The sequence below is a fragment of the Podarcis liolepis genome (genome assembly GCF_965112155.1).
Source record: "Podarcis liolepis genome assembly, chromosome: 4".
NCBI lineage: Eukaryota > Metazoa > Chordata > Lepidosauria > Squamata > Lacertidae > Podarcis > Podarcis liolepis.
This window is the reverse complement of record NC_139558.1, coordinates 99,136,657-99,160,819: the sequence shown is the minus strand read 5'-3', so window position 1 is coordinate 99,160,819 and position 24,163 is coordinate 99,136,657. Positions and strand designations below refer to the sequence as shown.

Below are 24,163 nucleotides of genomic sequence, written 5' to 3'. Positions count from 1 at the left end.
AGTCAAAAGAGAGAGAGATGTCTGCCCTGCCCTGTGCTTTTGTCGTTACCTGCACAGGTGAGGCCACGCCCACTTCTAGTCACATGCAGAGGAAGTCTGTCCCAGCCCAGAAGGAAACAGGAAGTTTACCTGCTGGCTGGACAAACATTCCCCAAGTGTAAACATGTTCACTCTAGGAATGTTGTACTGCTCTTGTGTTTCACATCCCACAATTTTTTGTGGGGGGTGGGGATGAGGGTGGACTCAGGAGAGAAGCTGTGCAGCTCAGGCACAAGCCAGGATCCCAAGAAACACGAAGCACATCCTCTGAGCCTAGAGAGTTGGTTTTTTCATCCCATGCTGCTCACCAAATGCCCTTCAAACTGTGAAGGGAGGAGGAGATTTGAAACTAGTTTGTGATATAGCATGGAGCCTACGGGGCAAGTGGGGAGGATAGGAGGGAGAAGCTAAACATTGCCCCTGGGCTAGCCCAAGCTCCCACTGTTAGCCTAAGCAGTCTTTGGATCCTAGTAAATACGTTGTGGTAGTCATTGTACTAAAAAAACAATGCTGAAAGCTCAATGCCCAAGTGCTCTGCTCGAGTCCTGGCTGCATGTGGAGTTGCACAAAATCCCACTTGCAAGCCTAGTAATCACCGAGGTTCTGATCCTGCCCCTGTTCCTGCCACTCGATATACCATTATTTGGCCTTTGTTGTGTTAACCTCCGTATAAGCCCCATGCCGTGCGGAGAAGTAGCAGTGGCACCCACTCTGGGTTCCTAAGTGGTTTTTGCCTTGTCTTCTAATTATGCCGCTGATGGCACACACTGCAACAGATGCTTTGTTAAATACCTCTGTCTTGGAATAGCCCACTCAGTTCGTTCCAGGATGCTAATAGCACCTCCCTGACAATGTGCAGCTGTGCTCAGGGAAACAGTGCCCGTGTTCGTGGCGGCAGCCTGAGAGGCTTCTCATGCCCGAAATCTCAAAATTGGTTTGTTAACGCTGGGTCTGACTCTGAGGTCAGTGAAAAGGAAGGCAATTATGTGCCTCTTGGAGGAAATTACTGTATTTGCCATCTGTTTCCTGCAGTTCAGTGTTCTTTCGCCTCACTATCAGATTTTGGATGAATTTTTGCATTTGCACAATTGAGCACATGATGGACATGAACTGGACGCCTTCGTCACCCTCCTGGGGGGTGGAAAGCAACACTTAGCTAATTTGGGGCACGTTTTCAAGTCCGCTTAACTTGTTAGCTGCTGTATTGCTATGAAACATCATTTTGTGCTTTGGGCCTCTTTTTTTAAGAACAGTAACAGTCGCATTCTTATGGATTCAGCAGTTGCTTTGGGGCTGTTTGGAATGAGACCTGCCTCTTTCTGAGAAAGCCAGAAACAAGCCAGGTGATTGGTGAAAATTGCTTAACCTCCCCGATTGACGGGCCTTGCTTTTCGTTTCTCAACAGGGTATACCGCTGGAACGCCCTACAAGGTCCCTCCCACCCAGAGCAACAGCGCACCTCCTCCATATTCTCCATCTCCAAATCCTTACCAAACCGCTATGTACCCCATCCGAAGTGCCTATCCGCAGCAGAACCTGTATGCCCAGGTGAGTACAACCGGCAGCCGCGGCGATGTCAAACAGCAAGAACAAAAACAAGAGCCTAAAAGCGACCGCTGTTTAGTAACTCTGCTAATCTAAGTGTAGAAAACGAAATTGAATTTATCTGGAAAAATCTGAACGTTCTATGTCATGCCTAAAACACAGCGATTTGGCAGACCTCCCTTGGGAGGATACAGTGGTACCTTGGGTTAAGTGCTTAATTCATTCTGGAGGTCTGTTCTTAACCTGAAACTGTTCTTAACCTGAAGCACCACTTTAGCTAATGGGGCCTCCTGCTGCTGCCGTGCCACCAGACCACGATTTCTGTTCTCATCCTGAAGCAAAGTTCTTAACCCGAGGTACTATTTCTGGGTTAGCGGAGTCTGTAACCTGAAGCGTATGTAACCTGAAGCGTATGTAACCCGAGCTACCGCTGTATTCTGTAATGATGGTGCCATCATTAAGAGCATACGAAGAGTGCTGTTAGGTCTGAACAGAGACCCAGCTAGTCTAGCATCCATTTATCACAGTGGCCATTCAGATGCCTCTTCTGGGAATCTCTTAAGGAGGAACTAAGGCAAGAGCCCTCTCCCCACCTGTAATTCCAAGCACTCAGTGTTCAGTGCTGGAGGTAGTTCCCAGCCGTCATGGCTAGTAGTCATTGGCAGTTTTATCGTCTATGAATTTGTCCCTTTAAACAGGCCTCTGAATCAGCCAGGGTGGCTGCTGAATTTTTGGATGACATTGGGGGGGGGTCAAAGGTGTGCTAAAAGAGGAAAAGACTGCAGAGAAGCCAAATGAATTATTTGCATCTGTCTCCACAGTGGAAGGTGTAGGGGAGATCCCTGTACTTGAAGCAACTTTCTGAGGAAAGGGAAGCCTCAGCAACTAAGGCTAATAGTTGTGAGATGAGATGAGATTCCTGGCCTCATTGACTAATTGAAAAGGAACAGATCCCTGGGTCTGGATGGTATCCACTGAAGACACAGAATGTGAAATTGCCTTTCTTTTAACAAAAGCTCACAAACTTGTCCCTAACATCAGCCTCTATGGCTGAAGACTGGAACATGGGCACTGTATTGCCAGTTTTTAAAAGGGGTCCAGGGAGGACAGTGCTGGAAATTACAGGCTGGTTAACATATTGTGGGAAAGCTCATGGAATGCATGATTAAGAATAAATGACTAAGCATGCAGATAAGGGATGTGGGGGGCACTGTGGGTTAAACCACAGAGCCTAGGGCTTGCCGATCAGAAGGTCGGCAGTTCGAATCCCCACGATGGGATGAGCTCCCGTTGCTCGGTCCTTGTTCCTGCCAACCTAGCAGTTTGAAAGCATGTCAAAGTGCAAGTAGATAAATAGGTACCGCTCCAGCGGGAAGGTAAATGGCATTTCCATGAGCTCCTCTGGTTCGCCAGAAGCGGCTTAGTCATGCTGGCCACATGACCCGGAAGCTGTATGCTGCTTCCCTTGGCCAGTAAAGCGAGATGAGCGCTGCAACCCCAGCGTCGTCCGTGACTGGACCTAATGGTCAGGGGCCCCTTTACCTTTACCTTTAAGCATGTAGAAGGACGAGCCTTGCAAAGAATAACAAGCCTGGCTTCTGCAAGGCGAAATCCTGTCTTGCTCACTCTTTGAGAGTGTCAATAAGCATACAGATAGAGGTGATCTAGTAGGCGTTTTGTCACCAAAGATTCCTTAGTAAGCTTAGCAATTAAGGGATAAGAGCGTAGACTGTCTTACGGATCAGTAACTGGTTAAAGAATAAGAAGCAGTGATGGAGGGATATAAGAAGTGGAGTTCCTCAAAGATCATTTTTGGTGCTTTTTAATGTTGTTCATGAATGGCCTGAAGTTAGGTCTGAACAGTGAGGTGGCCAAGTTTGCTATTGATGCCAATTTGTTTAGGGTGGTAAGAAAAAAGAAAGGAATTACAAGGAGGTTCTCTCCAAACTGGGTAAACAGGCATTAAAATTTCAAATGGGATTCAGTGTCAGTAGGTGTGAAGTGATGCACACTGAGGCAAAAAATATCCTTACAGCATATTTATACACTTAATGAGGTCTGGAGTGGCGGGGGTAGCTCAGTGAAAATGTCAACCCATTACGCAGCAGCCTTGAAAAAGGCACATTCCATGGTAAGGATCCTTGGGAAAGGAACTGAGAATAAGAATGCCAGTATCAGAATGTTGTGGAACGCTTGTGTACAGTTCCATCGCATAGGATATTGTAGAGCTGGAAAAGTTCCATAAAAGGGCAACCAAAACGTTGAAGAAGTTGGAGCGACTCCCCTGGGAGGAACAGTTAAAATACTCGAGTCTTTTTAGTATATAGAAAAAGGTAATTCAGGACATGATAGAGATTATTTGTAGTGTGGAGAAGATGCAGAGAGGTAGGTTTTCTCCCTTTCTCATAACAACTAGAATTTGTGGATATTCAGCGAAGCTGAATTTTGGAAGATTCAGGCAAAAGGAAGTTTTTCCACACGCCTAAGAGAACAGGCAGACAAACCACTTTCCAGAACACATAGTAGATGAGAGGAATGCCAAACTTGCTTTGTCCTTCCTCTTTCTAAATGAAGGATGTGCTGCTCTGCTATGTCCACTAAGACATGGCATAGTCTGGGGTGTGCAGAGAGATTGCTTACATGCCTTTTGGAATTACCAGTACAAATTGGAGCATAACTGTTTTACCAGACGAAAAGGTCTTTGATGTTCTCCTTGTAGGTGTGATGCACAGTATAGCTAGACAGTGATGCTATAACCTAATGGATGGCCACTGTGAAAAAATTAAAAACAGCAGGCCCTGCCCACAGACATACAATTGAAAGCCAGATTAAATTCAATTGAATGAGCCAAGTGACTTGAGGACTGTGTGGCAGCGTCCGAAGCTCCCGTTATTCCAGGCGCATTTTGCGACAGGGAATTTCATTACTGCACGAGCAATTTCTGAGCTCTGGGCACGGTACTGCACCTAGGATTTCAGATTAAAACTGCAGAGTGGAAGGAAAGGGTGGCCTTTTTCTGCCTCCCCACTTCCAGCCACGCTCTGAAGACTGGAGAAGAGACCCTCTTAAGAAGATTAGGGGATGGCGGGCAGGGGAAGAACTAGACTGTGTGAAAAATGAACATAATATCTTAGCTGCAGTTCATTCATTTTCAGCTCTGTATTCTTGTTATTAAAAAAGCGCGCCTAGACATTCCATCGGGACGTGGGTGGCGCTGTGGGTTAAACCACTTGCCGATCAGAAGGTTGGCAGTTCGAATCCCCACGACTTTGCTCGGTCCCTGCTCCTGCCAACCTAGCAGTTTGAAAGCACCTCAACGTGCAAGTAGATAAATAGGTACCGCTCCAGCGGGAAGGTAAACGGCGTTTCCGTGCGCTGCTCTGGTTCGCCAGAAGCGGCTTAGTCATGCTGGCCACATGACCCGGAAGCTGTACGCCGGCTCCCTCGGCCAGTAAAGCAAGATGAGCGCCGCAACCCCAGAGTCAGCCACGACTGGACCTAATGGTCAGGGGTCCCTTTACCTTTACCTTAGACATTCAATCATTGCACCCGTTACCTCGGTTTAAGGTGCCATTTAGCTTCTAGCTTTCCTACTTCAATTTCTAACACAGCTGTGTTGGGATGGTCTGTCCCACATCGTTGCTGATTTTTAAAAAAGCCAACCTCTGCTGAAATGTGGTTCTCCTCCCCTTCCCCCTTTCTGAACAGGGAGCATATTATACACAGCCAGTGTATGCGGCACAGCCTCATGTCATCCACCACACCACCGTGGTCCAGCCAAACAGCATCCCGTCTGCTATTTATCCAGCTCCCGTGGCTGCCCCAAGGACTAACGGCGTGGCCATGGGGATGGTAGCTGGGACCACCATGGCAATGTCAGCAGGTGAGAACTAAGTGGAAATAAACTGTGTCCTGTTAACCCTTGCGATAGAGCAGCCTTTGCCAACGTGGTGCCTTCCACGTGCTCCCTGTGGGATCAGAGCAGCTTGTATGAAACCAGAACTGTGTTGTCCTGTTTGCAACTCCTAAACTGTATTTGCGGATCTGTCTCTGTCTGCCACAGTACCAAGACATTGCGGGGAATTTGGATTTCTGAGCATCGCGCCTTCCTGCTAAGCGAAACCCTGCCCAAAGTTTCTTTCTTGTGGCTGTGAAAATATTATTGGAAGGCTGGCAGCCACATGAGATCTCTGAATCTGGAGTGGGAGGCAGAATAAGATTTCCAATAGTTGGGTGTTGGACTTAAACTTTCTGGACTCCTCTTGTCTCCCCACGACTACTAAAAAGGATAAAATTGTAAAGGGCTGCTAATTCGATGGAATGGCATCTCTGCCGCCAGCCAGCCCTTAAGCCCATTTCAGCTGTTTCTGCCCCTCTTTCTGGAAGGATGAGCGTGGAACCAGGACAGTTGCCAGAACTGGAAGACTCTGTTATATAACTCACCCCATACAATCCTATTAAAAGCTTGCCACTTTGGGCTCCAAGTTTGGCTGAAAAGTGGGGTGCTGACAAGACAAATTGATCCCATTAAAAAGTCGAATAGATGATACAAAATTTGGAGAATCCGTGCCAGTGCATTTGATTGCTACAAAATTTATTCGACTCACAGGATTTAGCTTTTCCGAGTGCAGAATTCAGATAGGCCCCGCTGACGGGAACCGCTTCCTTCTAAGAGCTTCTTCATGCCTGCTGCTGAGTCTCTCTTGCTTTGTCCCCAGTCCTGCATGGAACTGTAATAAACCAAAGTTCTCCCAATACACCACCAGGTCATCTTTCCTGTTAAGCTCTTTGTTTCAACAAAATGAGGCATTTCGCTCTGCTGGCACTATTTGATTTGCTTGCCGTGCCTTCATAGAGTTTTAAAGTTGGAAGGGACTGTGGAAGTCATCTAGTTGACCCCATCAATCAGTGAAGGATGCTGCAGCTACAGCATCCCTGACAGGTGGCTGGCCAGCCGTTGCATAAATGCCTCCAGTAGTAGTAGTAGTAGTAGTAATTATTATTATTATTATTATTATTATTATTATTATTATTATTATTATTAATTTGTACCCCACCCATCTGGCTGGGTTTCCCCAGCCACCTTGGGTGGCTTCCAACAAAGATTAAAAATACATTAAAATGTCACACATTAAAAACTTCCCTGAACAGGGCTCGCTTCAGATGTCTTCTAAATGTCAGGTAGTTGTTTATCTCTTTGACATGTGATGGGAGGGCATTCCACAGGGCGGGCACCACTACCGAGAAGGCCCTCTGCCTGGTTCCCTGTAACCTCACTTCTCGCAGGGAGGGAATCGCCAGAAGGCCCTCAGAGCTGGACCTCAGTGTCTGGGCAGAATGATGGGGGTGGAGACGCTCCTTCAGGTCTACTGGGCTAAGGCCATTTAGGGCTTTAAAGGTCAGCACCAACACTTTGAATTGTGCTTGGAAATGTACTGGGAGCCAATGTAGGTCTTTCAAGACCAGTGTTACGTGGTCTCGGCGGCCGTTCCCAGTCACCAGTCTAGCTGCCGCATTCTGGATTAGTTGTAGTTTCCAGGTCACCTTCAAAGGTAGCCCCACGTAGAGCGCATTGCAGTAGTCGAAACGGGAGATAACCAGAGCATGCACTACTCTGGTGAGACAGTCTGCGGGCAGGGAGGGTCTCATCCTGCATACCAGATGGTGCTGGTTGACAGCTGCCCTGGACACAGAATTGACCTGTGCCTCCATGGACAGCTGTGAGCCCAGAATGACTCCCAGGCTGCGCACCTGGTCCTTCAGGGGCATAGTCACCCCATTCAGGACCAGGGAGTCCTCCACACCCACCCGCACCCTGTCCCCCAAGAACAGCATTTCTGTCTTGTCAGGATTCAACCTCCAGTGTCCAACTGACCTTGTTTGACCTTGCCTGCCTTGCTACCCTCAGTTTCTGTTCATCGGCTAGAACATGCCGCCTTGCAGGGCAGGAGGTGGGATTGGCCCCACCGCGTCGGTGGTCTTTCCAGGCTGGAATGAGCAGCACAGAGAGCTCATTCGGAGTCCCTCAGCTAGGAGAACAAGCCGAGGTTCACCCAGCACCACAGTTTCCCGGCTGTCAGAAAGAGCAGCATTGTGCAACAGAGAGAAAGCTAGGACCCTCCCTGATGTCCCTGTCCTGATGGAAAGATTGGCTAGGCAGGTTTCTGTTTTGAAAGCTGGGGGGTAAGATGGGCTCTAAAGTAGATGGAAGCCGAGAATTGACAGCCAAGCGACCCTTTCAAAAGCACCCTTCCCATTTGCGGGGAAACGGCAGCTCTTGAAACATCGCCTGCAAACCTAATAATAATAATAATAATAATAATAATAATAATAATAATAATAATAATAATAATAATAATTTTATTTATATCCAGCCCTCCCCAGCTGAAGTCAGGCTCAGAGCGGCTAACAACAATAAAAGGAACACTGCATTCTAAAATCAATTCATTTTAAAATCAATTCAAAATCAAATTAATGGCAACCATTGGGCTAGAGTTCTGTGAGAATTACCAAAGGACTGTGCTTAGGCCAAAGGCCTGGTGGAACAGCTTTGTCTTGCAGGCCCTGCGGAAAGATGTCAAGTCCCACAGGGCCCTAGTCTCTTGTGACAGCGTTCCACCAGATTGGGGCCACAGCCGAAAAAGCCTTGGCTCTGGTTGAGGCCAGCCTAACCTCCCTGTGGCCCGGGATCTCCAAGATGTTTTTATTTGAAGACCGTAAGGTCCTCCGTGGGACGTACCAGGAGAGGCAGTCCCGTAGGTACGAGGGTCCTAGGCAGTTTGGGGGCGGGCAGGACAGCACTCTGCAAAAAAAGAAGAAGTAAAAATTCATTGAAATGTACGCACTTTGTTATGTCTGATTTCCGTCGCTAATTGTACAAAAATGCCTGAGACCAGCAGGACGGTTAAGCTGAAGTAAAATGGCCTCCTTTATCTGCCAGCTCCTGCCCCGCCCCCTCCTCCCCCAGTGAAGGTCTATTTGTTTGGTTACAACTCGGGTGCAACTTGGCACATGGTCGGAGGTAAGGGATCGGATATTCTGCATGGCCTGTGCCCAGGGATTTCATCTGTGCCATGCTGCATCCTCGGGCGTCATTCCCCAAGTCGGACCCCGAAGGGCAAGATCAGCCGCCCGCCAGCCCCACAGGAGGAAAGACCTTTGTGTCCCACAGGCCTGCGGCTGCTTCTGCAGCCTCCCCACCCCACCCTCCACCAGCTCCCAGGAGCTCAGTCCACAGGTGTGCGAACGCTTGCAAGGGATTCGTGCCAGAGAGCCAATCATACAATCGTAGGATTGTCGAGGGGGAAGGGATGCCCAGGGTCATCTATTCTCTCCCCCCAACCCACCCCCACAATGCAGGGATCACAGCCAAGCCGCACGTGCCAGGGAAATCGTGCTCCCACTTCCTCCGGGGCCCTGGGTTCAGAATCCGCTTCTGACACCTGCTTGAGGGGCCAGGATGCAGCACCTTGTGCCCCCCTCCCGCCTGACCCCCTCTCTTTCTGTTGCAGGCACTTTGCTGACCACCCCTCAACACACTGCCATCGGAGCACATCCAGTCTCGGTGCCAACGTACAGGGCTCAAGGGACCCCTGCCTACAGCTACGTACCTCCACATTGGTAATCCCATTGGCCAAGCCACGTAAGTCGTTGCGAACGCTTGCAGGGACACCCCCAATGTCGCGGGAGGTGGGGGCTGCATTTGGAATACTTCTCTACAGGCCAGTCGGCCGTAAGCTAGTGTCTGAGACCGGAGTCCCAAAAGGCAACTTCCCCAAATGAGACTGTAAGTCCAAAACGCAACATTCGCTTTTGTACTTGCATCGCGGGCTAAGGATGAAGTCAGGAGCCAGCTTTGAAGTGGCTTCTCACCAGGGTGGATTTGATTTAAACCAAATCAATTGAAATCACGATTGAAATCACTACAGTGGACGCTTGGGTTGCGAACGTGATCTGTCCATAAGAAATCCAGTTGTAGCAGACTTAACTTAAATTTACAATAACTTATAATAAGACTAAAACTCAACACTAAGCATACTATGTACAAAAACCACACCAGAAGGGAGAAGGAAAGAGAAGGAGGCTCTTGCTGGCATTACTATTATAGTCAGCATGACCTTGACAGAAAAAGATAACAACCAGTTTAACCCCGCTGTACTCAGCTTCTCGGAAGGAATAACCCAAACATCACAAACCTTCTGCTTGTTTCTTTCACACAGAGAGGCTTCCAGAGCCCTCTTGAATTAAGTAGAATAGGAAAGATCTCTGCACACTTCTGTACTAAGAAATGCAAACTGACAAGAAGATCACATTGGCTTTGGAGAGGAGAGGACCTGGACGCCTTTGTGTGGGGTGTGTGCACTCGCTCGCAAACACACGAAACTCTTCCTCCTGAATAGGGTCAATTTTTGCCGAGAGAAAGGAGCGATGGCGGGATTGTTTCTTTCCTTAGAGAATGGAAACGGACAGAAGTGTTACAGGCCAAAGTTCCTCCTCCTGCATCAGTCGGAGAGGTTTCCGACTGCTGCCACAGGGCGCGTCAGTCAGAACAGGACCTTCAGCAGAGTAGGGCAAGGAAGACTTTAACATGAGGCAGCAAATCGCGCAGGAGGAGTTAAATATAAGCTTCCTCTTACCAAGAGATCTTGTGTTCAGGTCACAGGCCAGCTTAGAAGAGGTTCTACTCCTCCACCTGCCCCTTCAGCTTCTGATAGGAGTGCATAGATGAGTCTGATCTGAAATATCAGAAGTTAGGACCATTGAATGGTGGGAGCTGGCAGAGTGCAGCCCGCCCCCTGTGGGTGACCAGCCACCGCAGTCTTCCTCCTAAGTGCCCACTCTCCCTTCCAAAACTGCAGAACGAAGAGGGCAGATCCAGATATCATATACAGGATGGAAATGGATGAACACCTGTAAATTTGCTTCCCAGCAGCACCAGTATTGTTGCTCACCCTACGTTCCCCTCTAGCAAACAGGTTGTGCAGGTTTTTGCCTTTTCTTTCAATAAAACCTGCGCAATCTGTTTGACCGGAGGCGCAACTGTGGGTTGAAACAAATGCTTCCGTGGTGGCAGGATGGGATGTGAAACCTCTTTCAGGCGGCTTTCAAAAGAATGCCACCATTCACAGTTGGGTAATACTTTTCGTAACCCCAAGCCCCTTCCAACCCCCAACCCCCCAAATAAAACTGACTGTTTGGTTGGTCCTTAAAAAAGCCTTGCCCAACGGTGAGTTTGGGAGTTGTTGAAGCTTTGCTGGTCTATAAGGAGTGGGGAAACCAAGTTTGCTTGCCTTCAAAATGGTGGTGTCTCCAGTTGCCACATGGAAACTCATAACCATAGTTTGATCTTGGATGAGAGGCACCTTGGGGTGTGACTTTGCGGCACTGTCCTAAATGCTTCTGTTCTTCTGGCAGACCACATCTGACATGCAAAACTCCTCTGAGGTTGTTACCAACTTAGCTGAGGTGGGGACCCAGTCTCGCAGGCAAAGGTGTCGACTGGGTGGAAGAGTGAAATCTGTCAAATGCTGGGTCCTTGATGGGAGAGATGTGAATCCAGCCTTGCCTGTCTCTCTGCGTTGCTGCTTCTAACTTCCGTCCTATTGTTTTCTTTCTCTCTCTCTCTCTTTCCGGCAGATCTGGAGTCAAACATTGTATGCAACAACTCAAGTCTTACATGGGTGCTGGAGCAACTGTCCCAAGGCACCAAGTCTGTTAGCAAGAACAAAAACAAAAGAAGTGCAAGGGTCACTTTATGCATTCTGTAGGGTTTAATTTTGTAATTCCTTTTTTTTTTCAAGTTGATTTTGTAAAAGCCACTTCCCTGCCATAGCCCCATTCTCTCGCTGCCACCGCCTTTCTCCTCTCGTCTTCCCCCACTCAGAATTGTTTCATGGCACCCACTGATGCTGAGCAATATTCGTGCTTTTGAACCCCCCCCTTCCTCCCCCTTCCACCCCCCAGTCTTCACCTTCCTCTCTTCCCCCAGTTCCACGTCGCAAGTGTCTCCTGGTGTCATGCATTTCACCCAGAGTCTAATTTTGGTTTTTTTAATACTAGCAAAAATGATTGACTGGTGATGTTCAGGGTTTCTGAGTGGAAAAAAAAGCACAGTGCTGGCAGGCTAGCAGGCTTCTCCCCCTCCCCCCCCCTTTCCAGTTCCATTAATATCTACCTATCTATCTGTCTATATCTGTATCTTCAATTGTTCCATCTTCCACAACATGACACGGGAAAATTGGCGTCTTCCAGATAAGGTGTCGGAATTAGATTTACAGTTCATTATATCTGCGTTGAAACGTGGAGCTCATTCCCTCATTTACAGGAGCAGGCAAAAGGATGAATGGCGTTGTCAGGCCACCCCCGCTCCTCGTGTCACAGGAAGCAGGGAAGCTGCTAACTATTCAGAGGGTTTTTTTTAAAAAAAACACCTGGGTTTATTTTTAAATTGTGACGTCCCCCTGTCTTCCCCTGATCCACAGGAAGAGGAAATGGGGGGTGGACTTGCATATAGGCCTAGAACCTTAAGTGAGCAAGAGTCATTCTGTTGGTGTTTATGGCCAGCTGACCGTGTTCTGGATTCAGACAGGAGAATGATTGGGAGCTTGGTGAGGAGATCAAGTGAGAGAGGTTGGCAAATTAACGTTTGGCGTACAGGCAGGGAAGTTGGGAAGAGAGGGGATGTGTGTTTTTTAACCCGTTGGGCTTCAGCAGTTGCTTCCACGGAGCGCAACAAAGGAGAGGCTGAGCTGGTCTCTTGTTTCACAGCCGGTCTGCTCAGTCAAACTAAGCGAAGTGGCGTTTCGATAAAAGGAAACGTTCACTCCACCCCTCCCTTTCGGCTTCTCTAGTTTGGCACGTGCGGAAGTATCCGAGGCGTTGGGTTGCACTGAGCAGCTGCAGCTCCCATTTCCGGCACTCGGTATTTTTTACCACGGATTCACGCATGGCACATTCCCGGCATGCCAGTTCGGTTGTGTGACTTGGCCCAAGGATGCGTGTAGCCGACTGGGTCTGGGGAACGTGTGTGTGTGTGGCTTCTTTTTAGTACGAGCCCGAATGAATGCAGCTAACCACGAATGGGATTGGAGAGGCTGAGCGAGCGTCGCTGTGGGCCTGAAAGTGGAGTGGGGCAGTTCCTTTGAATTTTCATTTCTGAAGCGTGGGGCAACTCGCGGGAAGGTTGGCAGCCCCCTAGTTGGGATGGCTGCCCACAGGGTGAAAAGGGTGGGCAGCAGGTCAGGCAGAAGGGACAGACTGGGCCCATCGCGATAAGGGCAGTCCAGAGCAAGTGAGGTTTAAATATGTGTTAGCCCAAGCAAGGGAGGTTGTCTGGAAGTGCTGGTCACAGGACAGGCTCTTCCGCTGTCACCAGGGGGGTGGGCAGAGCAAGGACAGTCGGGGGAATGTAGCAAATTTCGGAGAGATGCTTATGCAGCTGGACATTGAGACTGCCGCTCCATCATTTGTTTGCTTTCAACAGAGATGAATTGAGCTAGGATTTCCTCTGCTCCACCGTGTCCTCTAGGCTCTTTAGAAGGGCACAGGCTGCAACTGGCGGGTGTGCCACGGCCCAACATCTCTGAAGTTTTAGCCCGGATCCCTTTGTGCCGTGTGTGTGGCGCTGAGGGCTCTCTGGGCACACGAGGCAGCACTTGTAGGGCGTTTGGCTGGGTGGAAAATCTACTCCTCTGGCAGGATGGGGTTCTAGGTTTCCTGGGAACATCCTGGGAGATCTCCGTTCACCTAGGATGCTCCCGGGATCTTCTTTGTCAGATTAATTGCAGCCCTGGCGTCATGTGGCTTCTGATGAAAGGTCTCTGGGGAGAGCATTCATCGGAAGGGAACTCCTTTCCAATGCACAGGGGGAGGGAATGCGGTGCCCTGTGGGCGCCTGACAGCTCCAGCCAGTGTGGCCAATAGAGCACCATCTCAGCTGCCCCTACTCTAGAGAAGCAGCCGGGCTGGAGCAGCATCTGCCAAAGGAGAGAGAAAACGGAATAGTTTAAATAGAAAGCTGGTGTGGTGGAAGGGAAGCAACGTATTCGCATCCGTGGAGGGCGTCATCTCGTGATGTCGGGTAGAGACCTCTTCTGGCTTGTTAGATCTGTGCCCAGGAAGCAGCCGTTGGTTCCTGACAAGTCAGCACTCTGCCTTGGTCTCTGGGTGTTGCTGGAGGCAGATTCCGGGAGTGGTGCAAGCTTCAAGTAGCTGGAGGTTGGCTGGGACGGAGCTTGCAGCCCTGGCAAGGAGCCCAGGCAAACAGCTGAAGCAGAGCATGGTTTGCCAGCTACCACATCTCCCAGGGGCGAAAGGCAGGGGAGGGGGAAAGTGGGATAGGCTTGGGAGTGCAGCGGGCAGCATACGGGACATGGCAGGGGGTCTCAGCACTCCACATGAAGCCAATGGACAGCCCTAGATGGGAAACCTGCTCACCTGCGCCATGGAACACCTGTAGCCGGAAGGAGTTAGAGACACCAAAAGTGCAAATGTTTCAGGCTGAATAAACTGGAAGGGACGAGGGTGCGTTTGGTCTCCATGTGGCTGCGCCGCTGGGCTCCAAGCAGCGTCTCTGTCTGGCCTCACCCTGAAACCTTTTGTGCAAGGCCTTGTGCTTTCTCAGCCACCCTGGCCAGCCGCTGCTGAAGCCGGAGCCATTGCCCTGTGGAATTTTTTTAGGCAGGAAGGGGCCCGTAGAGCTGCGATAGCAAAGAGCACCCTGGAGACCCAAATGTCCAGTTCAAAGCGTCCCGTCTTCTGAGCCAAAATACCAGGCGGGCAAGGCTAAGGGGAGCCTGTAAGGGGGCACAGTTCCATGGCGCTCTGCCCTGTTCATCTGACACTTGTGGCTTGTGTCGGGTCTAAAGCACAAGAGCTTCATTGCTGATGGGGACCTCTGCGAAGGCTGTGAGAGTTTACCGGGGCCTCTTGGGTCCTTAATGCATCTCTTGCAGTGTGCAGAACCAAGGCAATCATTTTTGAAAACACTGGTCCCCCCCCCCCCCCCGCTATTCATTGTGGTTGTTTCATTTAACGCACAGAGCTGTGAAGAAATTGCCCCATCCCAATTTTGGGAATCCTTTCTACAAACACCTTTGGGTCCATCATTCTGAAGGCCAACTAACTTGCCTGGGTGGTCCAGGGTGTGTGGGGGACCTTTCTGTGCTGGAGAAGGAGCTGTGCCAAAGGGGGCTAGCCGCAAGCCAGGCTCCCTAATCCTGCCACCCCTTTACCTGGGTGCCGCCCCACCCAAAGGCAAGAGAAATACCAGTGGCATTGCGGAAAGCACCCTTCCACTCTGGGCACAGGGTAATGCCCTGCAGGCAGCCCTCTTGGCACCTTGGCTGTTTCTGCAGTGCTTGGTCCATATAAACTTGGCTTCTGCCGTTATCTGCCCAGCAACCACCCTTCGCATCAGGAAACATTTATGTTTTACGGCCAAGCAGGGAAATGAACCCATCTTCCCCTACACCGAAAGGCAGGAAGCGATTATGGATCCTGCCCTTTAGATGGATCCTAGGCTCGGAGGGTCTACGCAGGGCTGAGAAGTCACTGGAGAGCCAAATTCCACCACCTGGAGCCACATGGCCTGCTAAGTCCTGTGCAGGTTGTTGTGGGTGGCGGCGGTGGGGGTTTATATTTTTAACCAATGGCCCCCATTTTCACCCTCTCTTTACTTTCTGCTCCTCCTCCTCCTCCTAGCAGTACCCACTGTGAGGCCGGTGGATCTGCTTGGCAGCGGCTGAGACTTCCTGAAAACCTGGCCTTACGAAGGCAGCTCGAAGTAATTGGGATCCAATGTTTAGATAATGCAAGTAATCTTTGGCGTTTCTGTTTGTATATAGCTGTATAAAGTTAGAGCCTTTGAATCTTGGCTGGAAAGCATTTGGGGAGAGCAGCGCTAGGTTGGGGAAGGCAAGAGGGTCAGCGGAGGGCCAGGGAATGATGTCTGCAATGAAATTGTGTGTGTGTGTGTGTTTGAGTCGTAGCCAGATGCCATGCTAGGGCAGTCCCTTTTGCTGCTTCTGTTGGCTCTATATTGCAACACCACCTTTGTTTTTTTGCATTTCAAGAATCCATTGCACCCTCTCCCTTTCCCCGTGAATAACGAAACCAAGAAAATGTTGTGACGATCTCCGCCAATGCTAGTTCCTGCTGTTAAACTGACCCCGCAGAATAACCTTCACTTTAAAATCATGTGCTTGGAAATCGACCGACCCACGAAAGAATGCATATTAATCATTGTACTGGCCCAAGCCCACCTCAAAGCAGCCTCCCAACCGCGACTCCAGGAAAACGGAACAGTGTGTGCGAGTATTTGCTCCTGTATTTTATGAACCATAATAACTTAGTCCATTTTAATTTTTTTTTTTTAAAAAAAAATTATTTGCAGTTCAGATATGTAATTTAAAAGGCGCTTTTTACCATAAGTGTTATTTAAGTTTTTGTTTTTGTTTTTAATGATTGATGTTTATTATTCTTCACTAGAGGAACTTTATGGTTGAACTGGTTGGAAGCTTCTTCAAGCTACAGGGAGCACTTCAGAACACAAGTCTGTGGGCTTTTGCTGATCAACAGGAGTGTGTTGGGTGGCTCCCCCTAAAAAAAGAGGAAAGAGAAAGCAAAAACGTACTAATGATTTTTTGAACACACACACACACACACACACACACACACACACACACAGAGTCTCAGCCGTTAATTCTGAGATGTGAATTCAGAAGACCATCATTAAGTGGCAATTGCAATGAACACATGTTGGCATTGGGCACTGTGGTTGAGGGGTGCCCTGTGTACAGAAGGATCCATGGGAATATTGGCACCACAATGCCATCTAAACCTAGTCAGTCTCCTAACAGCCCCCCTCCCCTGCAAAAAAACTGGGCCTTTCCACACCCCAAAATACCTATGTATTATTTTCAGCAATCCACTATTCCTCTGCGCCGTCCCTTGGCACTGCAGCAGTATCCTTTCCCTCATTTAATTCCCGGGGGTCCAAACCACATAAGGACCACTGCAAAACAAGGAGGAGCTTGGTGCTGGGGCCATGTCCATTTTCACCTTGCAAAAAAAAAGCTTGCATTTTGGGTGCTGACAAAGTGTGGTTTCCCTGGAAGGAAAGTGCCCAAATTTCTTGCGGCAGCAAACGGTTGTGCATCGATTGCATGCCCACAGACAAGACAGTCTGGGAAAGGGCGTCCTTTGTTAAATCAGTAACGTTCCTGAGCCCAGTCCCCAGACGTGCGCACACAGGGCTCCTATTGTGGGCTGTGACAGATGGGTCTCCATGGATGTGTGCGGAGATATTGCAGTGCGACCACCGACATTCCCATGGGAACAGCAGAGCTGACTTTCCCAGCAAACCTCCATCTCCTTGGCAATTGTTTAAAAAGACACACACACACCCCTCCCATTTGCTTTAGTGCCCTAGACAATTTTGTTGAGGTGAAGTCAAATCTCTGCACTTTTTATACATCTTTTTTAAACATACGCAAAAACCCTTGAGCTAGAAATTACCTTTCAAACAAATCCACCAGCTTAAAATAGCAATAAGGACCATGAAATATCACGCAGTTACCTTTTTAAAAGCTTTCAGGCAATTCCTTCGATAGAGAGAATTTGGGGGTGAGCCACTTACATTACACCCAGTTTGCATTTCCCATCTTGGCACCAGCCAAAGCTTTGTGGGACCATTCTGGTGTGACCTCTATTTGTCATGCCAAATTTGGTGTTGACATTCCTTTTAAACAAACAAACGAAACCACCATAGGTTATGGATTGTGACTGTCCTCAGTATTTTTAGGGCTTCGCATCGACCAGCCAAGGTGACCTGTGAGGATCTAGTCAGTTGGGCAGAGTTGTTCATTAAGTGTGTCAGGATGCCTTTTCTCTGCCATGGGCTACGACAGCCTTCCAGAAGTTTGGGGCTCGAGTTCCTGCCAGCGCCAGCCAGTGCTATGCGAGTTGTAGGCCTCCGAGCGGGGAAGGCTGTGCTTTGCGGAGTCATTCTCAGCATCCTTCAGCGCGATATCTCTCTTTGGCAAAGTACCGTATTTTTCGCTCCATAAGATGCACCTAGTTTTTAGAGAAGAAAAGGGGGAAAAGCCCCGGTTTTTTTGGGATCAGCTCACAGTTGTGCAGCTTCTTTTGCAAAGGGGAAAAGCCCTGTTTTTTTCAGGATCAGCTCAAAGTTGTTGAGCTTACTTTGCAAAGGGAAAAAACCCTGTTTTTATGGAGTTCAACTCACAGTTCTGCAGCTTCTTTGGGAAAGGGAGCCATTTCTACAGTTTCCAGACAGATAATCTAATCAGCCAGTCGCATGTCTCTGGGGAAACAAACGGCCTCCGTACGCAGAACATTCAACAATGGAGGCTTGGGCAAGGGGCCGGGGCCGAAAAGGGAGCCAGCGATCAACCACACATTTGCTCCATAAGCTGCACAGACATTTCCCCTTACTTTTTAGGAGGAAAAAAGTGTGTCTTATGGAGCAACAAATATGGCAATTTTCACTTGTGTTTCCCTCTAAGGAGCTCAGGCCCTGTTCCACTTTAATCTCATAGCAACCCTACGAGTTTTGGAATTAAGGATTTGTAGGTGAGAAGGCTGCACCCAACAAACGAGGGGGACGTACACTTGCTGCTTAAAAACCGTGCAGAAATGCCTGGCGCCTGCTTTTGAGGTTTCCAAAGAGGGGCCACGTCTGGGTTTCCCTCCCCTTTTGCAGGGAGAGGGGCAGCCCCTTTGAACCATGAACATTTCCATCCCATTAGCAAACCTAGCAGGCGCTAAGGGCCCATCGACACTTCCGTTTATCCCATGATTTGTACTCTGGGGCCGAGAGAGTGGTGGTTTTTTCCTGAGCTTTCCCCGAGAAAACCCACAGGTAACTGCTGACTCGGAAGAAACGCCAATTGTGTTTTTCTGCGGGTTGGCGCTGCGGGTTTTCTCCAGGGAACCAAAAAGAGAGAGACTATTGGGCCCCTTCTAGAAATCTTGGGGCAAATGGAAGTCTGTATGTTCCCTAGGGCTGGGTGAATTCCTTCTAGCTGGCAGCACCAGGACTTGGCATTTCTTGGCCTTAAACCTCTGCTGGCTATCTGCCCCTCCAAGCTGTCTCTCCTCTCCCACTGCCCTCACCCACTTTGGCCTGGCACCTTCCTAAAATTTGATAACTGGTTCCATCTTTTGCTTATGCAAAGGGACAGCTTTCGGGGAGGGGAGTTCTTATCATGTCACTTTTGAGCAAATGTAAAGGCAAAGGTCCAGTCGTGGACGACTCTGGGGTTGTGGCGCTCATCTTGCTTTATTGGCCGAGGGAGCTGGCATACAGCTTCCGGGTCATGTGGCCAGCATGACTAAGCTGCTTCTGGCGAACCAGAGTAGCGCACGGAAACGCCCTTTACCTTCCCGCTGGAGCGGTACCTATTTATCTACTTGCACTTCGACGTGCTTTCAAACTGCTAGGTTGGCAGGAGCAGGGACCGAACGGGAGCTCACCCCGTCACGGGGATTCAAACCGCCGACCTTCTGATCGGCAAGTCCTAGGCTCTGTGGTTTAACCCACAGTGCCACCCGCGTCCCTTTGAGCAAATGTAGCCGCCAATAAAACCCCAAACATCTCTTCCCCTCACCCCCCAGCCTTCGTTTGGTTTCCATAGCCCATGGCAGAGAACTTTGGCTCCTAGGATGTCAACTTTTGGGGAGGGCAGGTGGAGACAAGCGGCAGCTCTGGGATTTTATTTGCTTCTTTGTTTTAAAATAATAATAATAATTATGGACTCTGCAGGTTGGACAACCTGGTTTTTAAATTTTCATTGGAAACAAAAACAAAATAGAAATTAATAGTCTTCCAAGTTTTAAATCCAAGGACTTAAACAATGGGCACAGAGAGAGGAGCCTTTGAGATTTAAGTCGGAAAGCCCCACAGCCTCAACTTGTGAATATGAAGTGTAAATCTGTATTATTATTATTATTATTATTATTATTATTATTATTATTATTATTATTATTATTATTTTGTTCTGAGGATCAGCTAGTGATCTCCCTGAGACAAATTTAAGCCAAGAGTTTGTAACTGTATGATATTTACTGTAAGATGTAGAACATTCGATAACTATTAAAATGTTTCCAAAAAAAAAAAGGCCTTGAGTATCTTTCAAAAATATTTTTTTTCAACGTGTTTTTATTTTATTTTATTTCACTTTAAATTACCCGGGATATTTCTCCAAAGAAACTCAAAGCAGCTTACAAGCACGAAACATGCGCCATCCCTTCAGAAACCAATAGACCTTCAAATTAGTAAGTTAAAACTTCCCATCTTCTCTGTTCTATGACCATCTCGCCCATTGGACTGCTGGGTAGACTTCCAGAATCTGCCATGTTTATTCTTTACCTTATAAAATCAGAAATTCCCCAATAGCAGATTCGCTGCTTCAAGCGGAGATTTGGGTCTGTGGCTTCACTTGGCACATCGGCCTCTAAATAAATCCCCAAAGGTTTGTTGTGAATCTATGGGAATTTGGACAGTGGATACGAAGCTGTTGGCGATACATCAGATGTTCAACTTGGAAGGGGAGGGGAGAGAATTTAAAACTAGAGAAATAATGCGCTCAACGTGGTTGTAGAAGCTGAACGTGCAGAAAAAAATGCCATATCCAAACTCTGTGCCAACCTCATTTGCACGTTGGATAGAGCTGTACTCGACATTTTCCTGTACCTGTTGGACTATGTTAACTAAGAGACGGCTGGCTGGTGGCTCCTTGTCAGCTAGCTGCCACTCTATTCTGCCTTGGTCAGACCACACCTGGAGTCCTGTGTCCAGTTCTGGACACCCCAATTTAAGAAGGGTGTTGACAAGCTGGATGGTGAGTGGAGGAGGGCAACCAAGTTGCCCCAGGGTCTGGAAACCAAGCCTTAAGGGCAGGCACCCCCAAACTTGCCCTTCCAGATGTTTTGGGACTACAATTCCCATCATCCTTGACCACTGGTCCTGTTAGGGATGATGGGAGTTGTAGTCCCACAACATTTGGAGGGCCGAATTTGGGGGTGCCTGCTTAAGAGGAACAATTGGGGCCTGTGCTCTACTCCCATGGCCATTCTTACTTCCTGGTAAGCCCAGTTGAACATAGAGGGGGTTGTTTTAATTGTGATGGAGATGGTGGTTTAAAGGTGGCAATGGAGATACACACCTGGGACACTTGTCAGGTCGGCCGGTGCCCCAATGATGGAATTATTAGAAGTCACCCCAGAACTGGCCCTACTAAACATCTTCCAAGACAGTAATGCCCACTCATACCACAAAGAACTCATAACTCACCTACTCTCAGCAGCCAGAAACACCATAACCAGACACTGGAGAGACCTATCAGGAGTAAGCCTGGACCAATGGTACTAAATAGTATGGGAAATAGCCTTATTAGAAAAACTAACCAATAAACTGAGACTGATACGGTGGCAAATGGAAGAAGATGCCTTCACCCTGGTATGGCTCCCCTTTATCACACACAGAGCCCAACAAGCCAACGACAAGAATCCACCAACAGCAGATGAATCAATATGGCGAACCTGATAGAAAAACACCCAGTCACACATGAAAACAAAGACCACCACAGCCAATCACAAACAAACAACCGCACCCTAGGCCAACCCCAACCTCACCACCAAAGGAACACAAGTGAATAGTAGAGAGAACCTGCACAAGCGACGCTGACACAAAACCCCACACATACACTAAGTAGAATAGAAGCATCGCCACCCGACCCCACTCACCATGGCCCCCTCCACCTCTTTCCCCCTTTTCTTCCGAATGTAACTTGGAAAAAAGAGAGATTGCACATACTTTTGCAAACCAAGAAATCTTTAATAATAATAAAAAATTGGGTATGCTTAGCCTGGAGAAAAGGGATGTGGGTGGCGCTGTGATCTAAACCACTGAGCTTGCTGATCAGAAGGTCGGCAGTTCGAATCCCCGTGACAGGGTGAGCTCCCGTTGCTCGGTCCCTGCTCCTGCCAACCTAGCAGTATGAAAGCACCTCAAAGTGCAAGTAGATAAATAGGTACCACTCCGGCAGGAAGGTAAACGGCGTTTCTGTGCGCTGTTCTGGTTCGCCAGAAGCGGCTTAGTCATGCTGGCCACATGAACTGGAAGCTGGCTGTGGACAAACACCGGCTCCATCGGCCTATAGAGCGAGATGAGTGCACAACCCCAGAGTCGTCTGCGACTGGACCTAACGGTCAGGGGTCCCTTTTCTTTTACCTTTAGCCTGGAGAAGAGAAGAGAAGATGAAGAGATCATACAATAGCCATGTTTTAATAATCATTTATTGTTTTTTATACAAACACAAGAACCATTAAACACTTATCCAGCAATGAACATCTCATGATGTTTGCTCTATCCGTTGATTTTAGACATCAACTTACACATTCCGTGTTCAAATTCAAACATGTTACTTAAGGCAACCTCCCCACTGAGAGTTGGTTTCTCGTTAACATAGTTAAAGAATGAAGTCCACGTTACTTGGGAGGTGTCTCTCTCTTCGTTATGCCTTTAATTGCCCTCCTGTGTCTGGTGAGATGCTCAGACATTGCTGTATCCAGGATACTATTTTCCCATATGTTCAGAGGTATTTCAGACGGATTCTTCCATTGTTGAGCTTTTGCTAATTGTGCACGTGGTAGCCATTTTCAAATATCCGAAGATTTCTCCCGTGGGAGATGAACACACTAGACTGATCCAGTGAATTCAAACTACAAGAAATGAGCATTAGTTTAGATCAGGCTTCCTCAACCTTGGCCCTCCAGATGTTTTTGGCCTACAACCCCCATGATCCCTAGCTAGCAGGACCAGTGGTCAGGGATGATGAGAATTGTAGTCTCAAAACATCTGGAGGGCTGAGGTTGAGGAAGCCTGGAGTAGAATGAGCCTCAGTATCCGTTTCCAACTTTAAAATTTTGTGATTCCAAGCACTCCATTTAAAGAGCTGCTGCTGGTCATTCATTGGGAAATTGTTGTAAATAAAAATTGCCCTTCTTCCCTTATGGGGTATCCAAGAGCCCATATAGAGTCCTTACATAGGTTCCCTGTTGGTAGGAGAAAATAACAGAGGCCAACCAGAGAATATTGAGAAGCAAAGCAGCTAGTAAGCTTGATCTTTATTGATCTGTTGCAACAGGGTGCTCCCCTCACCCGCAGGAGAGAGGAGGGACCAAGAAAAATGGCGCGCAAGGCCTTATAAAGACTTTTGAAATTGCCACCCTGTAGATCAAGACCACCCCCAGAAACATCATACATACATCACAGAAGGGGTGTAACTTAAGACCACCCCCCAGATACATCATACCTACATCACAAAAAAGGCAGTCTAAAACAAAATTTGAATGTTGTTTTTCTTTGTTTATCTCCTGTCTGGCAGGTTACTTGATTGGATTGCCTGGGGAGCCTGGCCAGTCCTTTGTAATGATAAATACTTAGTTCCTGGGCCAGGTCACAGGCTCACACCCTATTCAAACACAGACATACCCTTAAGACAGGATTTGTGAAGGAAAAGACAATGGGAGGTTTCCCACTTTGACCTTGCAGAGAAAACATTTGCTCAGTTTAGAAATCAAAATGGTTCCAGGTTGGTCTTCCTGTGCTGATCTATGTATGTGCTTGGTTGGTACACTTATGAACATTACCATATATCTAAGACCATAAAATTCCTATCACAAAATGATTTGGGGAAATGATTTATACCGAAATTTAAAGAATGTTTAAGATAACCTTTGTTAAAAGACCAGAAGCCTTTTTGCTAGGCATTACAGGACAAGACTTGCCGAAGGAGAAGAACAAATTATTTATGTACGCTACAACAGCAGCTAGGATATTACTAGCCCCAAAATGGGAAGATGACAAAATACCAACCAAAGAAGAATGGCAAGAAAAATTGATGGACTAGGCGGAGATGGCGAAGCTTACCGGAAAACTCAGAGATAAGGACATTAGAGATTTCAAAAAAGTTTGGGAACTATTTATGTCGTACTTAGAGAGATATTGTAAAGAAGTGGACTCACTAGCAGGATTTGAGTAACCACTTACAATTAACAAATCATTGATATAGAGATTAAGACGTAATAATCGGATAAAATTAAAGTGCAAGAGGTAAGCTGAAAACAATTAGGGTATAAAAATGATAAGAACAGAACAATATTCAGCTTAAAGAATGTGATGTTGTTGTTTAGTCGTGTCCGACTCTTCGTGACCCCCTGGACCAGAGCACGCCAGGCATTCCTGTCTTCCACTGCCTCCCCCAGTTTGGTCAAACTCATGCTGGTAGCTTCGAGAACACTGTCCAACCATCTCGTCCTCTGTCGTCCCCTTCTCCTTGTGCCCTCCATCTTTCCCAACATCAGGGTCTTTTCCAGGGAGTCTTCTCGTCTCATGAGGTGGCCAAAATATTGGAGCCTCAGCTTCAGGATCTGTCCTTCCAGTGAGCACTCAGGGCTGATTTCCTTCAGAATGGAGAGGTTTGATCTTCTTGCAGTCCATGGGACTCTCAAGAGTCTCCTCCAGCACCATAATTCAAAAGCATCAATTCTTTGG

The 24,163-nt window shown here is 48.0% G+C and overlaps 1 protein-coding gene across 5 annotated transcripts in view; it reads left to right on the top strand.

Annotated features, from left to right (window-relative positions):
* Nucleotides 1-17,339, top strand: part of FAM168A (family with sequence similarity 168 member A) — a 188,231-nt gene extending 170,892 nt beyond the window's left edge. For 3 of the 5 annotated variants that reach the window (XM_083499983.1, XM_083499982.1, XM_083499981.1), the window contains 5 exons: nucleotides 1,445-1,587; nucleotides 5,293-5,467; nucleotides 8,525-8,605; nucleotides 9,096-9,226; nucleotides 11,221-17,339. In XM_083499983.1, the coding sequence (XP_083356109.1) occupies nucleotides 1,445-1,587; nucleotides 5,293-5,467; nucleotides 8,525-8,605; nucleotides 9,096-9,208 (512 nt within the window). In that variant the 3' untranslated portion in view covers nucleotides 9,209-9,226; nucleotides 11,221-17,339. The remainder of the gene's footprint in view (nucleotides 1-1,444; nucleotides 1,588-5,292; nucleotides 5,468-8,524; nucleotides 8,606-9,095; nucleotides 9,227-11,220) is intronic. The other 2 variants (XM_083499985.1, XM_083499984.1) reach the window with 1 other exon arrangement.
* Nucleotides 17,340-24,163: the final 6,824 nt, after the last annotated feature.